Source organism: Chlamydotis macqueenii, chromosome 16, assembly GCF_036417535.1.
Source record: "Chlamydotis macqueenii isolate bChlMac1 chromosome 16, bChlMac1.mat, whole genome shotgun sequence".
NCBI classification, from domain to species: domain Eukaryota; kingdom Metazoa; phylum Chordata; class Aves; order Otidiformes; family Otididae; genus Chlamydotis; species Chlamydotis macqueenii.
In genome coordinates, this window is record NC_141571.1 from 14752564 (window position 1) to 14767050 (window position 14487).

Here is a 14487-nt window from a genome sequence, read left to right on the forward strand (position 1 = left end):
CTTCCTCTGGGAAGAAAAAAAAAAAGAAAAAAGAAAAAGAAAAAAGAAAAGAAGACATATTTACAGTCTAGCTCCTGACAAAAACACCTTGGAAAAACAGACATGGCATCGGCTCAGCATCAGACAGTGTCTCCATCAGGAGAAGTCCCCAGCCGCAGAGCCATGGGCACCGTGTGCGGCAAACGCAGCTTTCACCTTTCTGCAGTTGAGGTTTCTTCCACCTGCCAAAACAGTCTTCAGCGCTGGGGACCAGAGGCATTTGGAGCGGGTGAAAGGACGGGCAGTGGGCATGAGGAGGGGGATTTCAACCCAATACTCCCCCAAACCACCCAGCTCCAGTCTGACTAGTAGCTCGGTAAAGGGTAACTGGGCACCTCCCTGGGTGAGTTCTTCCCATGGCATAAAACCCCCCAAACTTCAGTGAAGGTGTAAATACTGCACCTTATTTCTGCTTTTAGAAAATGTCGTTCATGTTGGGGGGAAAGCTGTCAGCTGAACAGCCTGGGCAGGGAGTCGCGGCACCAGCAGAGCAAAAGCATCCTTCCAAAGCCGGGGACCTGCCCGGATACGGCAGTGCCATCAGCCAAGAAGCTCTCTGGGGAGAGCTCGGCCCCAGCTCATCCATTCCTCCGCCTTTCCAGCCGTTGTCTCCGGCCAGCAGCAGGGAGAATGCTTAGTACATCAATAAATCCCATAATACTGAATAAAGCACTTTTGTTTATGGCTTTGCTATAAGAACTCACCCCTGGGTACTTATAATTAACTGAACTAGAAAAGAAATAAAGATTTCAATTTTTTTCTCACCAATTTTCTTTCTCTGTATTTTTTTAAAAAAGAAGAAAACTGCCACTGCTAATTAAAAAACCTCTCCTGATATTTACCTGCCTGGGTAGGATATTGATCTCTGCGTGGCGAGACGCCGCTTTCCTTATTGCACATCTCACTGGCTAATCCATCTTTGCCGGCTACAGAACATTGCTGGGGCTTCACTTGCAGAGCAGTTCTGCAATTCATTGCTGTCTGCGAGCGTTCCTAACCCAGTAACTCCTGGGGACCGTGTGGGGAGGAAGCGGGAAGAGCTTGTTTTGGCCCCGCATCGCAGGCAGCGGCCGGGCGTCGCTGCCCTGCCCGTTGCGGTACCCGGAGCTGCTGCGGAGGCTGGCAGGGCACCGGCAGCTCGCGCTCATCTCCAGCTGATGATTTTCCAGCATTGTCGCAGCTTCTGTTCCCAGGCTGCCTGCAGACATTATTGCCCGAGTAACAAAATTCCCCACCGACCCAAATAAAACAGGGATGGGGTGCTTCGGTGTTACAGCACGCGCTCCGCTGGGGGCTTGGCTGGAAAAACGAGCCCGCACGCAAGCATCCCACCAGCGCTAGGGCTGAAACCACCTCCTGGTCCACGCAGCTACGCCTCTCAGACTCCACATCACTCATGGCACCGGAGTTTTTATTTTCCTTTATTAAAGCACACGAGTAGCCACCCAGGAAATTGTCATTTACACTGCGGTAACTGTAAAATCATACCAACACAGCCATTTCAGAGGAGAATTAAAGAGCCTGCGCTTCAGCCGGCCAGTCGATCGCAAGCCTTTAACTCCGCAGGCACAGCACAATAAAGCTTTTGCTTTCGGGTTTTTGTTGCTCTTCTCATAACAAACTCCACCGAGCATTGAACAAAATGCCTAAACACATCCACTGCAAGGGCCACGGCAGCACCCGAAAGCTGAGTAAACACATTTACTGAGTACTTGATTATGTGAGATCTTTGCAGCATAGTCATTACAACAGAATCCTTATAAAAAAAAAAATGCCAAACACTGGTGTATGTTTTTCAGAGGATGTGAATCTACTTAAAAACCCAACCAAGAGCTACAAAAGGAGGGTGGCTGGTCCTTAGCAGGCCACTAACGAACGCTCTCCTGCTCTGCAAGGAGCAAGAAAAGCTTGGCACCACAAGAAAAGCCCAGCAGTCAGTTCCCAGCTTCACCCACCACTGCACCCAGCACCCTGCCAGCCCGTACGACAGCTGATGGGCGCACGGTTGCCCACCGACCAACGCTGTCACCGTATCCACAGATACAACAGCCCACCAAATTCTTTTTTTTTTTCTTTTTCTCTCTTTCCAAGGGCATGGATGCAGCTTGCCAGCAGCGTGGTTCTTGGGGAGTTGCTCTTCGCATGCTTGGGGGATTGTATGAGATTTCCTGGTGAGTGCCTGGGGATGAACATCCATTGCAAAGTGCTTACAGGGCCCAGATTTCCTCCTCCCCCCGCGTTATTCAGGGGAAGCGCTAATCGCAAAGTTTGCTCTGGGATCCCTCCGGATTCCCAGTCGAATGCTAATCAGCATCAAAATCCTCCCAGCTTCAGCAGTTTACAAGGGATCTGGGTCCTAGACGTGGAACATGGGAATTGCATCTATATTTTAAGCCCAACCATAAGGGAAAAACTCTACATAGAAGTATAACATCGGATTCTTTTATACAGCGTATATAAAGAACATTAAAATATTGGCAAATAAATACATCAAAAATACAGAATCTCATAGACCAGAGCACAAGAAATATATTCACATGAAATCTGTACAGTCTGGACGACGCTGCCAGTTCTTGCGTTGGAGTGGACCTCCCGTCTCCAAACGGAGACGTTGCTCCGCTTCCCCATCAGCACCGCTGCCCGGATTTCCCCGGGGCTGTTGTGCTGCAGGAAGAATCCAAGTCTGCCGTCCCTGCCGGCACAGAGGGCCCTCAGGGGTGAAACCCTTCGGGAACGCTTTTGTTATCAAACAAAATGACAGGGCATTTCATTCTACACAAAGCTCTGGCCTGCCGGGAAAGGAAAATCAATCTAGGGTTGACAGGAGGGGTGGTACCTCAGCAGCACTGCCCAAGCTCTGTCAGCGTGGTGGATCTCATTTCATTAAAAAAAAATAAAAATAAAAATAAATAAGTCATCCACCTTTAGTATGGTTTGTGCTCCACTTGTCTCACGTGGAGCAGGCTGCCTCTCCTACCAGAAATGTCCGTGTCTTCTGGAGGAGCGGCCCTTCCGACGTCTCCGAAATGGCTTTCCCCTATACATAAATACATGTCTATATAGGCCACCTCCTTCCCTCCTCCTCTCGCGGAGGAAGATCCCCAAGGTATGCTCGGCAAGATGAGACCCTGCGATACCGCTGTACCTAGAGCGCTACATAGAGAGGGGTATGTACAAACATTCTGTCCGTTTTTACAATGGAAATACAGGATTTAGTAAAAAAAAAAAAAAAAGGAATAGCAGCATGTAAACAAGGATCTGTGTTCATTTTATCTGTCTTTTCCTCCTCCTTTTCTGAGCTATATTCATCATTTTTGACAGCCTCTTCCCCTCTCTGAAGGGTTTTTCTGCAGACCCCATCCACGGGAGCTGATGGTGTGTCCCCCCGGGCTCCCAGCCGAGGGGCAGTTTGAATTTCCCTTTCCACCAGCTCCCTCCTCTCCCTCCCCGCACCTTTCCCTTTGTGATGACTCATCCTGGAGAGGAGCTCGGGGTTTTGTCTGATGGCTGCTGCCCGCTTTGGCTCCAGCAAAGTCTAATTTCAGCGCGACGCCGCAGGAATAAAACCCGCGTACGAGCGCCTGGTGAGCCACGCGAGCTGTTAGCGTCTTAACTCAGGGAGGAAAAAAGACATGGAATAGTTTGCATTCTGTCTGTCTCCCAGCAGCAAAAGTGTAAGTCCCAGGAGCCACATCTCTTTTAAACCCTTAATTCCCAAATTCTCAATAATGTTGCAAACCACCACGGTTTCGCAGGAATCAAAGGGCTGATGTCAAACGCGTTCCTCAGCGCAGGGCGCACTGGAACTAAAAATGCATCAAATGGGCTCACTCTGCATGCTCTTGCAGTATCCTGTTTTCCCAACCCCCAAAATTGTTTCCTCGGTTTCTCGCCTCTCAGTTTTGAGGTCCTGCTAAAGAGCCGTTATCTGAGTTAGCTCTGACGTGGGGGTGGTTGGGCTCTGCTGGGCGACAGCCACCATGGGAATTTCCATGCCTAGTCAGGCCGGATTGTTAGTCCCCTCCGAGTTCTTGCAGGCATAGGCCACATCCTTGGCGATGCTGCACATCCTGTTGGACATCTGGAGCTCGGTCCTGAAGGCAGTGGGGAAGCAGAACTTCTTGAAGCACGCCTTGAAGTTCTCATCTAAGAAGGCATAGAGCACAGGGTTCAGGCTGCTGTTGGCGTACCCCAGCGCAGTGCAGAAGCAGGAGATGGCCAGCTCGAGCTCGCTTTCTGCCTTGGCACCCAAACACTGGACCAGCACGAAAATCTGGATGGGAGTCCAGCAAATGATGAAGACTGCCACCACCACCAGAACCATTCGGGTGATGCGCCTCAGGTTTCGGTCCTTCTCCTTGGAGCCTGAGAGGACACGGACGTTCTTGAGGCGTCTGATCATGAGACTGTAGCAAATGGTGATGATCAACACAGGGATCATAAAAGAGAAGAGAAAGACACAGATGCCAAACACTGGATCCCAGTAATCCACGGGTGAAGGGAGCTTAATTAGACAATCAATTTCTGCAAGTCAAAAAATAAAAAGGAAGGGAAGATCAGCAAACCCATATCAAGGCAAAAAGCATCTGCACATTCAGTTTAGTTAGGCACACTTAGCGCTGGTTAAAAGGGCTTTAGAGCAGAGAGCTCACCACAGTGATGAAACTGGTATCCCCTCTCCGATGCCTCCCCAAGCTCTTGGGCTCTCCCATCCACCAACACCTCCCACCGCTTTTACTGACCGTTGTTTTCATTCTCTGCAGATCCCATCACCATCGCTGGGATGCCAAAGACAGAAGCCAGCGCCCAGATGCAGACGTTCACCACCTTGGCCTTGTGGGGAGTGCGGATGTCTAGTGCTTTGATGGGGTGGCAGATAGCAATGTAGCGGTCCACGCTCATCATCGTCAGGGTGAAGGTGCTTGTGAACATGTTATAGTAGTCTATAGAGATGGCAATCTTGCAGAGAACATTGCCAAAGGGCCAGAAGCCCAGGAACGTGTCTGTACCCTGGAAGGGTAAGGTCATCAGACACAAGGTATCAGCCAGAGCAAGGTTAAAGATGTAAATGTTGGTTGCTGTCTTCATCTTGGTGAATCTGAAATGGCAGAACGAGCAACGGTTAGAGCTCCACCTGACTATGATGGGTTACTGAAGTCTACTGAAGAGGGCATTCCACCACTTTTGGAAGATGCTGTGTTTTTCTTAGGTAACAAAAGATCAGACACCACCCTTTCCTTTCTACCTCCCAGGTGCTTATCAACACACAGTTCAACCCAGCTCCTACGACGACACAAACGGTGCCTCCACAATCAGCTTCACGGGCAGGAGAAGCTTGCTCCCAAAGACTGCAGGTGAGAACCATGAAAGTCTGAGGCTGTCAACTCAGGCTGTGCTTTTTGAAAAATGACTTCAGTAAGGCTAATCTGGGATTTCATCACATGTAGCTTCATTATTGTAAGTACTGGTGAGAGCTTTACCCAGTAAGCTGATTTGAAAGGCATCATATGGTCCAGGAGTAAGTTGATGAAAGATTTTATACGGGCTCATAGCCAATGACTAAGGGTAACGTGAGCTATCAAGTCAGAACAGGCAAGACGGCGAGCCCTGGCCAGTGGCAGCTAAAAACTGGTATGGAGTGAGGTTTGTATCAGAAATCAAAATATCACAGGGGATCTTTCTAAAGAAAGGGGTAGTTTGGGCATAAAGTCATGCGTCAACTCTGCTTCAAAAGGTTTTTGTCATTTCTATATTACTTTATCTCAAGAACTGGCTGTCCCAGAAGAAGATTCACCTTGCTCTAATGGCAATCCTCTCCTTTGTACACACGGGAAACGATGCAAGGAAAGATGTCACCACCTGCCCAAGGATACATGCAGAGTCTGCAGAAATGGAAACTCAACTGCGACTCTGACTGAAACCAACATTTCAGCTCCAGGGTGTTCCTCTCATGGGCAAAACAAGAGCTCAAATAGGTATCATTTTAAAACTCATCTATAATTTACTATACTAACGGCCTTGGCAGAAATGTTGCCAGAAATGGTAGACAATGATGAGTGTTATTAATGGAGGGCAAGTTCACTTGAGGGTAACACTTAAACCCATGAACTACTGTGCTATTTGCAGTTTGATATGTGCTGGAATATTATGGGGCCTGATTTGACCTAAAAAGCTCTTTGTCAAATTGATTCAGCACAGCAAACCCACAGCTGCACTCCTCAGCACTGCATCCTCCCCAACGATCCAAGTTTCATCTCTTGATAGATTATTTGAGTGCTTGGAGGAACATTATCACTGCCACGCTCTGAACTCTGCTGAGACACATGGTGACCCAGCCAGGTTTGCGAGAATAACAGCCAGGGAATCTATAATCCAGAATATAAAGACTTTTTTTTTTTTTTACTCCCTTAGAGCTCTAAGCCGTGCTTATATTAACTCAGATGTTTGACAGTGCTGTCTACCAGACTGTGGCTCCAGAAAGCAAGAACAAATGATCCTACATTTGACCTTGAAAGCCAAGGCTTTTAGAGCAGGTGAACATTAATGGAAACCCTTGAGGTCCTCGCACAAGCCTGAGCCAGGCTCCTCCTGGTCCAGAAATGGCAGCAGCCAAGCGAGGCAGTGAGTTCTTCGAAAGCCAGGTCAGGGAAACTTAAACAACCAAAAGCAGTACAGGAAAAATATCAGTATCTTTCCTATTGTGATGGATGAACAAGCAAAACACTTTGCAGATCTAACAAAACCAAGCAACTGCCAGGGCTTTAAAGCTCTGGGGCTTCCTAAGCAGAATTACACAGAAACACACAGACTCCGGTGCTGTGAACCCCTGAGCAAGAAGCATCTTTACTTCATCGCTGTTCTTTATTGGCCCACACAAAATTAAGCATTGTCAGCTCGGGCTTCAGGAAATTATTCAGTCACCTAAGACTGGGTTGGCAAAGGGGTCCTGGTTTTGGCAGGGATGGAGTTAATTTCCCTCTCAGTAACCAGTGTGTTTTGGATTTGGGATGTGAAGAATGTTGACAAACACCCTGATGTTATGAGTTGTTGCTAAAGAGACCAAGGACACCATCTGGCTTTCCAGGTCTCACTAACGTGCAGGAAGCTGGGAGGGATACAGCCAGAATAATTGACCCAAACTGGCCAAAGAGAGTATTCCATGCCATAAACATCATGTTCAGGATATAAATAGTGGTTGGCTGGTGGCAGGGGTGGGGGCCAACCTTAGCATCCCTCCCTCTGGACCTCTCTTCCATACCTTTGCTTGCTGTTTGTTTTCATCTCCATTATTGCTGCTCAGGACAGGCTGCATCACTCATTGGGACATGGGGTGGTGAGAAATGGTGCACTGTTCATTCTGTATATTTTAGAATCATTATATTCTGTTATTATTGTCATTTTCCTTTGTTATTCCAGTAAAATGCCTTCATCTCAACTTGAGAGTTTTCCTTTGTTCCCAGTTCTCTCCCCCATCCCACTGGGGAGGGGAAGGGTGAGCAAGAAACTGCGTGGTGGACCAGGGCTAAACCACCAGTAAAGGTCTCCTGGGAGCTGTAGTCTTCCTCTGCATCCCGCAGGCCTGGCTGGGCTTGCTCAAGCTTCCCAAAGGTCAAGTTTGTTCCCATCCCTCCCCTCCTTCCAGGAGGGCAGGACTTGAAGGCAACTCATCAACATGCTTCTAACCCTGACTGCTCTTACCAATGTCACAACATGAGGGAACATCCTCAATTTATCAAATATCCCCAGACAACTGGGTCCCTCTCTGCTGCCTCATCCCTCACTCCCTCCTCGAGGTGACAGCAGAGCCGCCTTCCCTCACTCCTACCAGCACAGGGACACACTGGCCCACTGCTCACCTCCATCAACCCACCTTCAAGTGGATTTTAAAGCTGCTTTTGTGCTCTTGGAAGGTGGGGAAATTAATTTACACCTAACTAATTGCTTCTAGCTCCGCTTTCTCTGCACACTGAGAGCCAACAGCCATTAGCCCAACCAACCAATGTTCCCAAACATTTCCAGAATGTTCAGTACAAACAAAAAATCAATTAATCACTTCTCTGTGGATTAACCTCTTTTTCTTTTCCTCTGGGAACTGAGAGTGCTCTCTTTCTTAACCTGCACAAAAAAGACAAATTAAACTCTCAGGCTTTAGGAGGCACCTAAGGTCCCCAACACAGCACAGCTCCCATGCGGATGAGCCTGTGGTCTCCGTGGAGGACACCAGCTCCCCACCGAGCCCCTTTCTTGCACTCAGTCATGAGGGCAATTTCCTAATTAAGCATCTTCAGCGGGGCGGTCCTCAGCTCTCCACCCAACTCCAGCTTTGTCATAAAAAAATAAATCGCTTTGCTCTGCTCTCCTGTTCTCCTGGCTGCTGAAGCCTAAGAAACACAGCCTGATATCAGCTCAGCACTCCCTTTTTGCTAAGGGGACCTCAAGCAGCGTTACCTGGAACAAAGCTGTGGTTCAGCAAGGGGAACCCACAGTTTGGGAGGGGAGGAGATGAGGAGGAAACAGCTCTTCTGCATACTGGGCTTTGAGGTCCTGTTTTTCACAAGGATGGATTCTGTCTCTGCCTGACTCGTGAGGACCTGCAGACCTGCCCTTCGCGGTGGGTCCCTCTCCTGCTCACCTTGCCATCCTCCCCCAGCTGCAATGACTCTGCACAGCACAGAGCCCTTGGCACGGGTTTCCCTCTCTATAAATTGCAACAATTTTTTTTTTTTTTTTTTTTGGCCAGGAAAAACTAAGAGAGGCTAATCTGGATGGAACTGAGATCTGAGGGCCCCACCAGCGTTTGCTGGGTCCACGCTGCATTAAATACACAATTTCAGCTCTGAGACACACAGCTGGTCAAGGCTCTTCCCTTGGAGAGCTGTCTATTAACAAATCAGCATCTCTGCAACATCATAATTAACTTCATTTTCCCCGTCTCATCACAGCCAGCTGCCCTCACCCTGTTCTTGAGGACCAACGCAGTTTTCAAGCAGAACAAGGGCTGGCACAGCCATTCCCCGACAGCCACCCAATGCAGGCACATCCCCGCCACAGCCCTCCTCCTAAAGCTTCACCGAGCAGCAGCAAGTGGAAGGGTAGGGGCCTGACAGCCCCAATCTGCCTAAATACCTGCTTAAAATGCTCTGAAACGGTGTTCTTCAAGAGAGCTGACCATCCCCAGTACTTTCCCGGGCTCCCAGCAGTGCTGCTGAGCGGCCCTAGAAGCAAAGCATCATTCCCACGGGGGCCTGATGCCGGCGAGCAGAGCTGACACTGAGGAACAGGTCCCTCCAGACCATCACTACTGAGCATGAGTGGCACATCGGAGCTAGAGACAAGAGAGGACTTCCTGAGCCAGAAGCTGCATCTTGTTCCCAGTCCCTTGGGTCAGCATCACCTCCAGCCCCATGGGCCATCCAACCCCATGGCCATTGCAAGGACGATACATTCCCTTTCTCTTTTTATCTTTTTTTCTTTTCTTAAAAACAAAGCTCCTGGGCATTCAGCCCTGCAGAATTCAGTTAATAGATAAGAGGCACCTCAGCAGCCTGGTTCCCCCCCACTCTCCCCCCAAACCCTCTCCACCTCACGCTGTTCGACTCCTTGTTCCATATTCATTAAAAAGCAGCCCAGGAAATATATGCAGAAGAGCGCAAACAGCAGAAGGAAGAGGGAGGGAGACATTATCTCCACTGGCAAGGAACTCCACCATGAGCAAGCAGAACAAAGGCGCAGACAAGGCCGATTTCCACAGTGAGCCCTTTACTGTCCAGGAAATCGTGTTCCCGACGAGAGCCCTTCTCCGCCTGATCCAATTAGCGCTGCTCAGCATTAGAGGGGGATTGACAGGCACACGATGACTGTCTCTGTAAATTAATCATTCCAAATGTTAAATCACTCCAAATATAATAGAGACGTAGGCTAGGTTCTACAACAGAGGGGAAAAGCCAGAGGAGACTTTGAATTTGTATTTTTGTAGGAAATACCAGGAGATTTTAAACTTTTCTCTCAGTGCTAAAAAAGAAACCTCATTCAAAAGGAACAAAAAAAATAAAAATAAAACAAGCCTTCCTGATGCCTCCAGTTTCCTCGAGTGCTGATATTAAGAGTCTTTGTATTTCCCAACTCCCCTCAAAACAGGAAACAATTACCATCTACGTCACTGTTCTACTCTTTTTCTAGAAGACAATGCACCATTTTCTTATAGGTTGTGCAGCAAGTCAAAGTCTGATTATCTGTAGTGAAAAATAAGCATGGAAAGAAAAAAACCATGCTTTTGTAGCGCGCACCATACCTACCAGTGATAGGGGTGCAGCACAGAGGGTTTGTCAGGTTTTTTCCATTAATAGAAGAGATATCTAGAGTCCCTATGAGGGTGTGCTCCCCAGCCCTCCCAGCCTGACCTTTTTCCCCATAACCTGCTCAAGCGATAGCCACCAGCGCCTTCGCAATGGCTGCATCCAGCTCAAAGTGGATTCAAGGGAGACCGATAACAACACAGCAGCCAAAGGCTGATTTATGGCAATGCGCCCACCCAACCAGAGCGCTGGTCAATGTCCAACTCCAGCCAAATTTGGAAGAACCTAATGCCTACAGTTGGTATGCAAACACGACTACGAGTCAATTATCTGACTCCATCAATAGCGAGCAGCCCCAGAGCCCTTGGTGCTCTCCCACACAGCAGCGGGCTGCACATCAGGGTCTCCCATCGGGTAGGGACACCTCTCAAGGCAACTCCTAGAGAGTGAGAGAATCCTTATTGCGTCAGATATCCCATAAGCAAATTGGGAATAAGAGTGCTGAAACTTTGAAGTCTTAGCTAAGTGACAGTGAGGATTGACTGCACACGTATAATCCTTTAGACTTAAAACACTAGTCAAGCCTGGGTCTAGGATTGGATCCAGCTGCACCTAGACTGTCTCTGAGAAGGAGCTTAGAAAGCAAGGGGGTCCTTGCTGAATCCCATGGCTTAATGGAAGGGTCTCCCTGGAAGCTCTGTCTGACCCTGTCCTCTATGCAGTAAATAATCCAGTGTGCCTTGCTATCGAATCTTGTTAAACCACTGTCAGACTTACTGTTCACTATCAAACTTCATTAACTCACTGTTTTACGTTAATAAAGTCTATTGTTGCTTCTCTCTTAAAAGTGAAGTGCATCACTCCATCCGTGACAGTCACAAAACCTCACATGGACTTACCAGCCACCAATTCCCAACCTGCTGAAAAAGATGCTGTTTGAGACACGAAGCCCCGAAGCACCAATGCTCCAGCCTGGGGAGAAAAACCTGTGCTTGAGAGGTCATCAGCACCAGCTCGGCGTGAATCTGCATCTGTAGCCACGGTCAAGAGTTTGAGACACTGAGTCCAGTTTATCACCACACCTGCTCCTGACCTCAGACGGGGCAAGGAGAGAAAAATGTGCAGAGCTGCTTCTCTGCGTGCTCCAGCTCAGCTGTAACTTCCCCAGCACACATTCAAGGGGCCCCTCCAGGCTCACATAGATTTTGGGTTTTTTGTTTTTTTTTTTTTTTTTTGGAAAAACAGAGGTGAATTCCCAAAAAGGAATACCCAAATAATTAAAACTTATGTTGGCTTTTTTAGTGTATATATAGAGGTTTCTGGATAAAGAGGAAATGGAAGAAATGGAAAAGATCTGGGGGACGTGGAAATGACACCTTTCTTCAGTTTTCCATTGCTTAAAACCAGAGGACACAAAAAAAAAGTTAAGTGCCAGGGAAATTCCTATGCTAAATGCTTTTCTTGAGTCGCATTTATCCAACTAGAAGGTATCGAAGCCAAAAAGGAACGGAACAGAAGCCACCATTTTACAAGCATGGCCCTGCACAGCCGCAGCACACGTCCACCCTGACCAGGATGCTGCTTTGGGAAATTCATATTCTTGGCAATACACCAGTCAGAGTTCCACTGTCCACATCCCACGAGACCTTGGCAGGTCAGGACATTTCTGCCAAGGTTTCTCCCTCTTACACACGCCTGAGGTTCGTGCACTGGGCTTGGGCTGCCCGCCCCACACGCACACTGGCCGGCACTCCCAGGGAGCTGCATCACCGCTGGACAGGAACCTTTCAGAGACTGGCCACGCTTCCTCACACCCACAAACACTGTGCCTGCTCGAATTACTGCTACTACACTGAACAGCAACACGAGCTATCCAGATGTGGTACCGCTGTATCCCTCCACCCCCAGACTCCCCAGTGCTACCGTGATCCCAGCACCCTGCCATAAACTCCCCGCAGGAGGAGAAAGGGGAGGCAGCCTAACAAACAGCCATGTCGCTTTGCCCTTGCAGCGGAGATTTAGCCACCGTTCACCAGCCCGTAACGCCAAAGACTTCATTTTGCAGCATCTCCCCCAGCCGAGTTGTGCGTATCCAAGGGAAAGATGCTTTGGAAGCAGCAGGGCTCCTGGCAGGAGCAAGACATAACCTCATCAGTGTCTGAATACCTGCTAAATATTTTCATCCTCTGTTGGAGGAGATAAATTCGCCCTGCCTTTCTGGGCTGACAGCACCCACCTGCAGCAGGAATCTGCTCTGAGACACAAATAAAATGGAAGCTCACTCCTGAACATATGGGGCACAGGTCAGAAGTTGCTGGCGTTGGACACAGAATCACAGCCTGTCACATTAACTTATTTTATACTTACAGGGGGGAACAGGGGGGTGTGAACCACAGCAGAGCCAGACAGGGACACAAAGTGCCAGCAACGTGCAGGACAGTGCTGCTGGAGGGGTGCACGCTCCGTGCTCTGTCCCTCTGCAAAGGTCCCCTGGCTCTGCCAACTTCAGCCAGAGAAATTGCCCTCATCTCTGCAGCATCCTGTCCCACCTCATTTATCTCTATGGTCTCCAAAGAGTTCAAAGAGCTATATTTCTGATTTTTTTTTCCCCACCCCTGTAAAAATATGACTGAGCCTCCCAGAAAGCCCTTTCCCTTGCAACTACCTTCAGCTTTGGGAAGCACCAGCTCCCAGATGAAGCAGCACCTGCAGCCGCAGCTGGGAGCTGGACACAGCAGAGGAGGAAGGGGTCTTGTTTGAGATCCCGCACACCCTGGCCATGGGATGCTCCCAGCGCTTTGCCCGCCCCAGGGACATCCAGCTCCCTGCCTGACAATTTGAAAAAAATAAATAAAAAAAAAAAAAAAAAGAAAAATAGAAAAAGCCCTTTTTTTGAGCAGATCTGCTCACTCTGTTCCATTCTCTGGGTTAAACTTTAGGAGGCACCAGAGGGCAGCTGAAAGCAGGTGGGAACCTTCATCACAGCCTAGGAAGGGAAGAAAAAAAAAAAAACACAAATAAAACCAAAACAATAAAACGAATACCACATTGTTGCCTATAAAAGGGCATGGCAATTACCGGGGAAGCACCTGCCTGCTTGGCCCACAGCAGGGATTTTGGGGGGTCCCCTCCCCGGAGCGCTGCCCGCGTGTCCTACCTGACGATGACATACATGACGGAGCAGTTGCCCACCAGCCCCACGATGCATACGATGGAGTAGACGACCACAATGGTGATCTTGATGCTCAGCGGCAGGAAGCTGTCCCCAGTGCCGTTGTTGAACCAGTTACTGGGGAGGAAGCTGAGGTTCAGCATGGAGGAGTCGTTCAGCAGCTTCCTCAGGTCAGGGTCTTCCAAAATATGGGCAGGGAAGAGGGGGTCCATCCTGAAACGCCGGCCTGTGCGCCAAGGACCTGGGGCACCAAAGAGGCGCTTTGAGGATCTGCTGATCCAACGGGGACCGCAGCGAAGCACACACGTGAGGAACGCGGGATGATTTATTGCGGGGAAGAGCGCAGCACACACCCCCCCCCCCCCACCCCCCGGCCCAAGAGCATTTTAACGGGATGCAACCCTCCAGCCTGCTACACCCCGAGCATCCACCCCGTGTGGGATGCGCCACGCCATCCCTCCCAGCCCTGTCAGCACCCCCCACATGCGGGTCTGCGCCCCCTAAACCTCGCCCATCAGCGCCCTCCGAGACCCACCGCGGCTCCCACGGGGGCTGGGGGCTCCCCTCGCTGCACGGGCACGACCCCCCCTCCCCACCCCCCCCCGTAAAACGGCAGAAAAAGGCGAAAGTTGGAAATCGGGGTGCTCACCTGCGGGTGGGTTCCCCCCTTCTAGCGCGGGTCCCTGCCCCGGGGCCGCATCCAGGCACCCCCGGAATGGAGGCGGGGAGACACAGAGCTGGACTGGGGGCACGGCCGGGGTGAGGGGGACGAGGGGCTGCTCCTCGCAGGCAGGGATGCTGCCAGAGCAGGGGGCTGCACCCCGGAGCCCAGGTTTTTAAGGAAAAGGGAGGGATGGGGGAGAGGGAGGGAGGACGGACAGAGCCAGCCCCGGCTGCCTGGCTTCTCCCACTGCGTAAGAGATTAGGGGGGGGGGGGGGGAGGGGGGAGAGAAGGAAAAGAGGAGGAGAGAAAAGAAAAAT

At 49.8% G+C, this 14487-nt stretch overlaps 1 protein-coding gene across 1 annotated transcript; it reads right to left on the minus strand.

Annotated features, from left to right (window-relative positions):
* Positions 1–1444: 1444 nt before the first annotated feature.
* On the minus strand, positions 1445–14268 carry OPRL1 (opioid related nociceptin receptor 1). Its single transcript, XM_086760516.1, has 4 exons — positions 14156–14268; positions 13492–13747; positions 4782–5137; positions 1445–4563 (listed from the first exon to the last, which is right to left on the minus strand). Exons 2-4 carry the CDS (start codon positions 13716–13718, stop codon positions 4040–4042), a joined length of 1107 nt encoding a protein of 368 aa, XP_086616642.1. The 5' UTR covers positions 13719–13747; positions 14156–14268; the 3' UTR covers positions 1445–4039.
* Positions 14269–14487: the final 219 nt, after the last annotated feature.

What these genes read in the sequence shown, in the direction of transcription:
- OPRL1 (XM_086760516.1), bottom strand. Translation starts at nt 13,718, where the DNA reads ATGGACCCCCTCTTCCCTGCCCATATTTTGGAAGACCCTGACCTGAGG. An exon ending in GTCATGTATGTCATCGTCAG is followed by an intron (nt 5,138 to 13,491) that starts GTAGGACACGCG and finishes CTGCCATTTCAG; the next exon opens with ATTCACCAAGATGAAGACAG. An exon ending in TGCAGAGAATGAAAACAACG is followed by an intron (nt 4,564 to 4,781) that starts GTCAGTAAAAGC and finishes TTTGACTTGCAG; the next exon opens with AAATTGATTGTCTAATTAAG.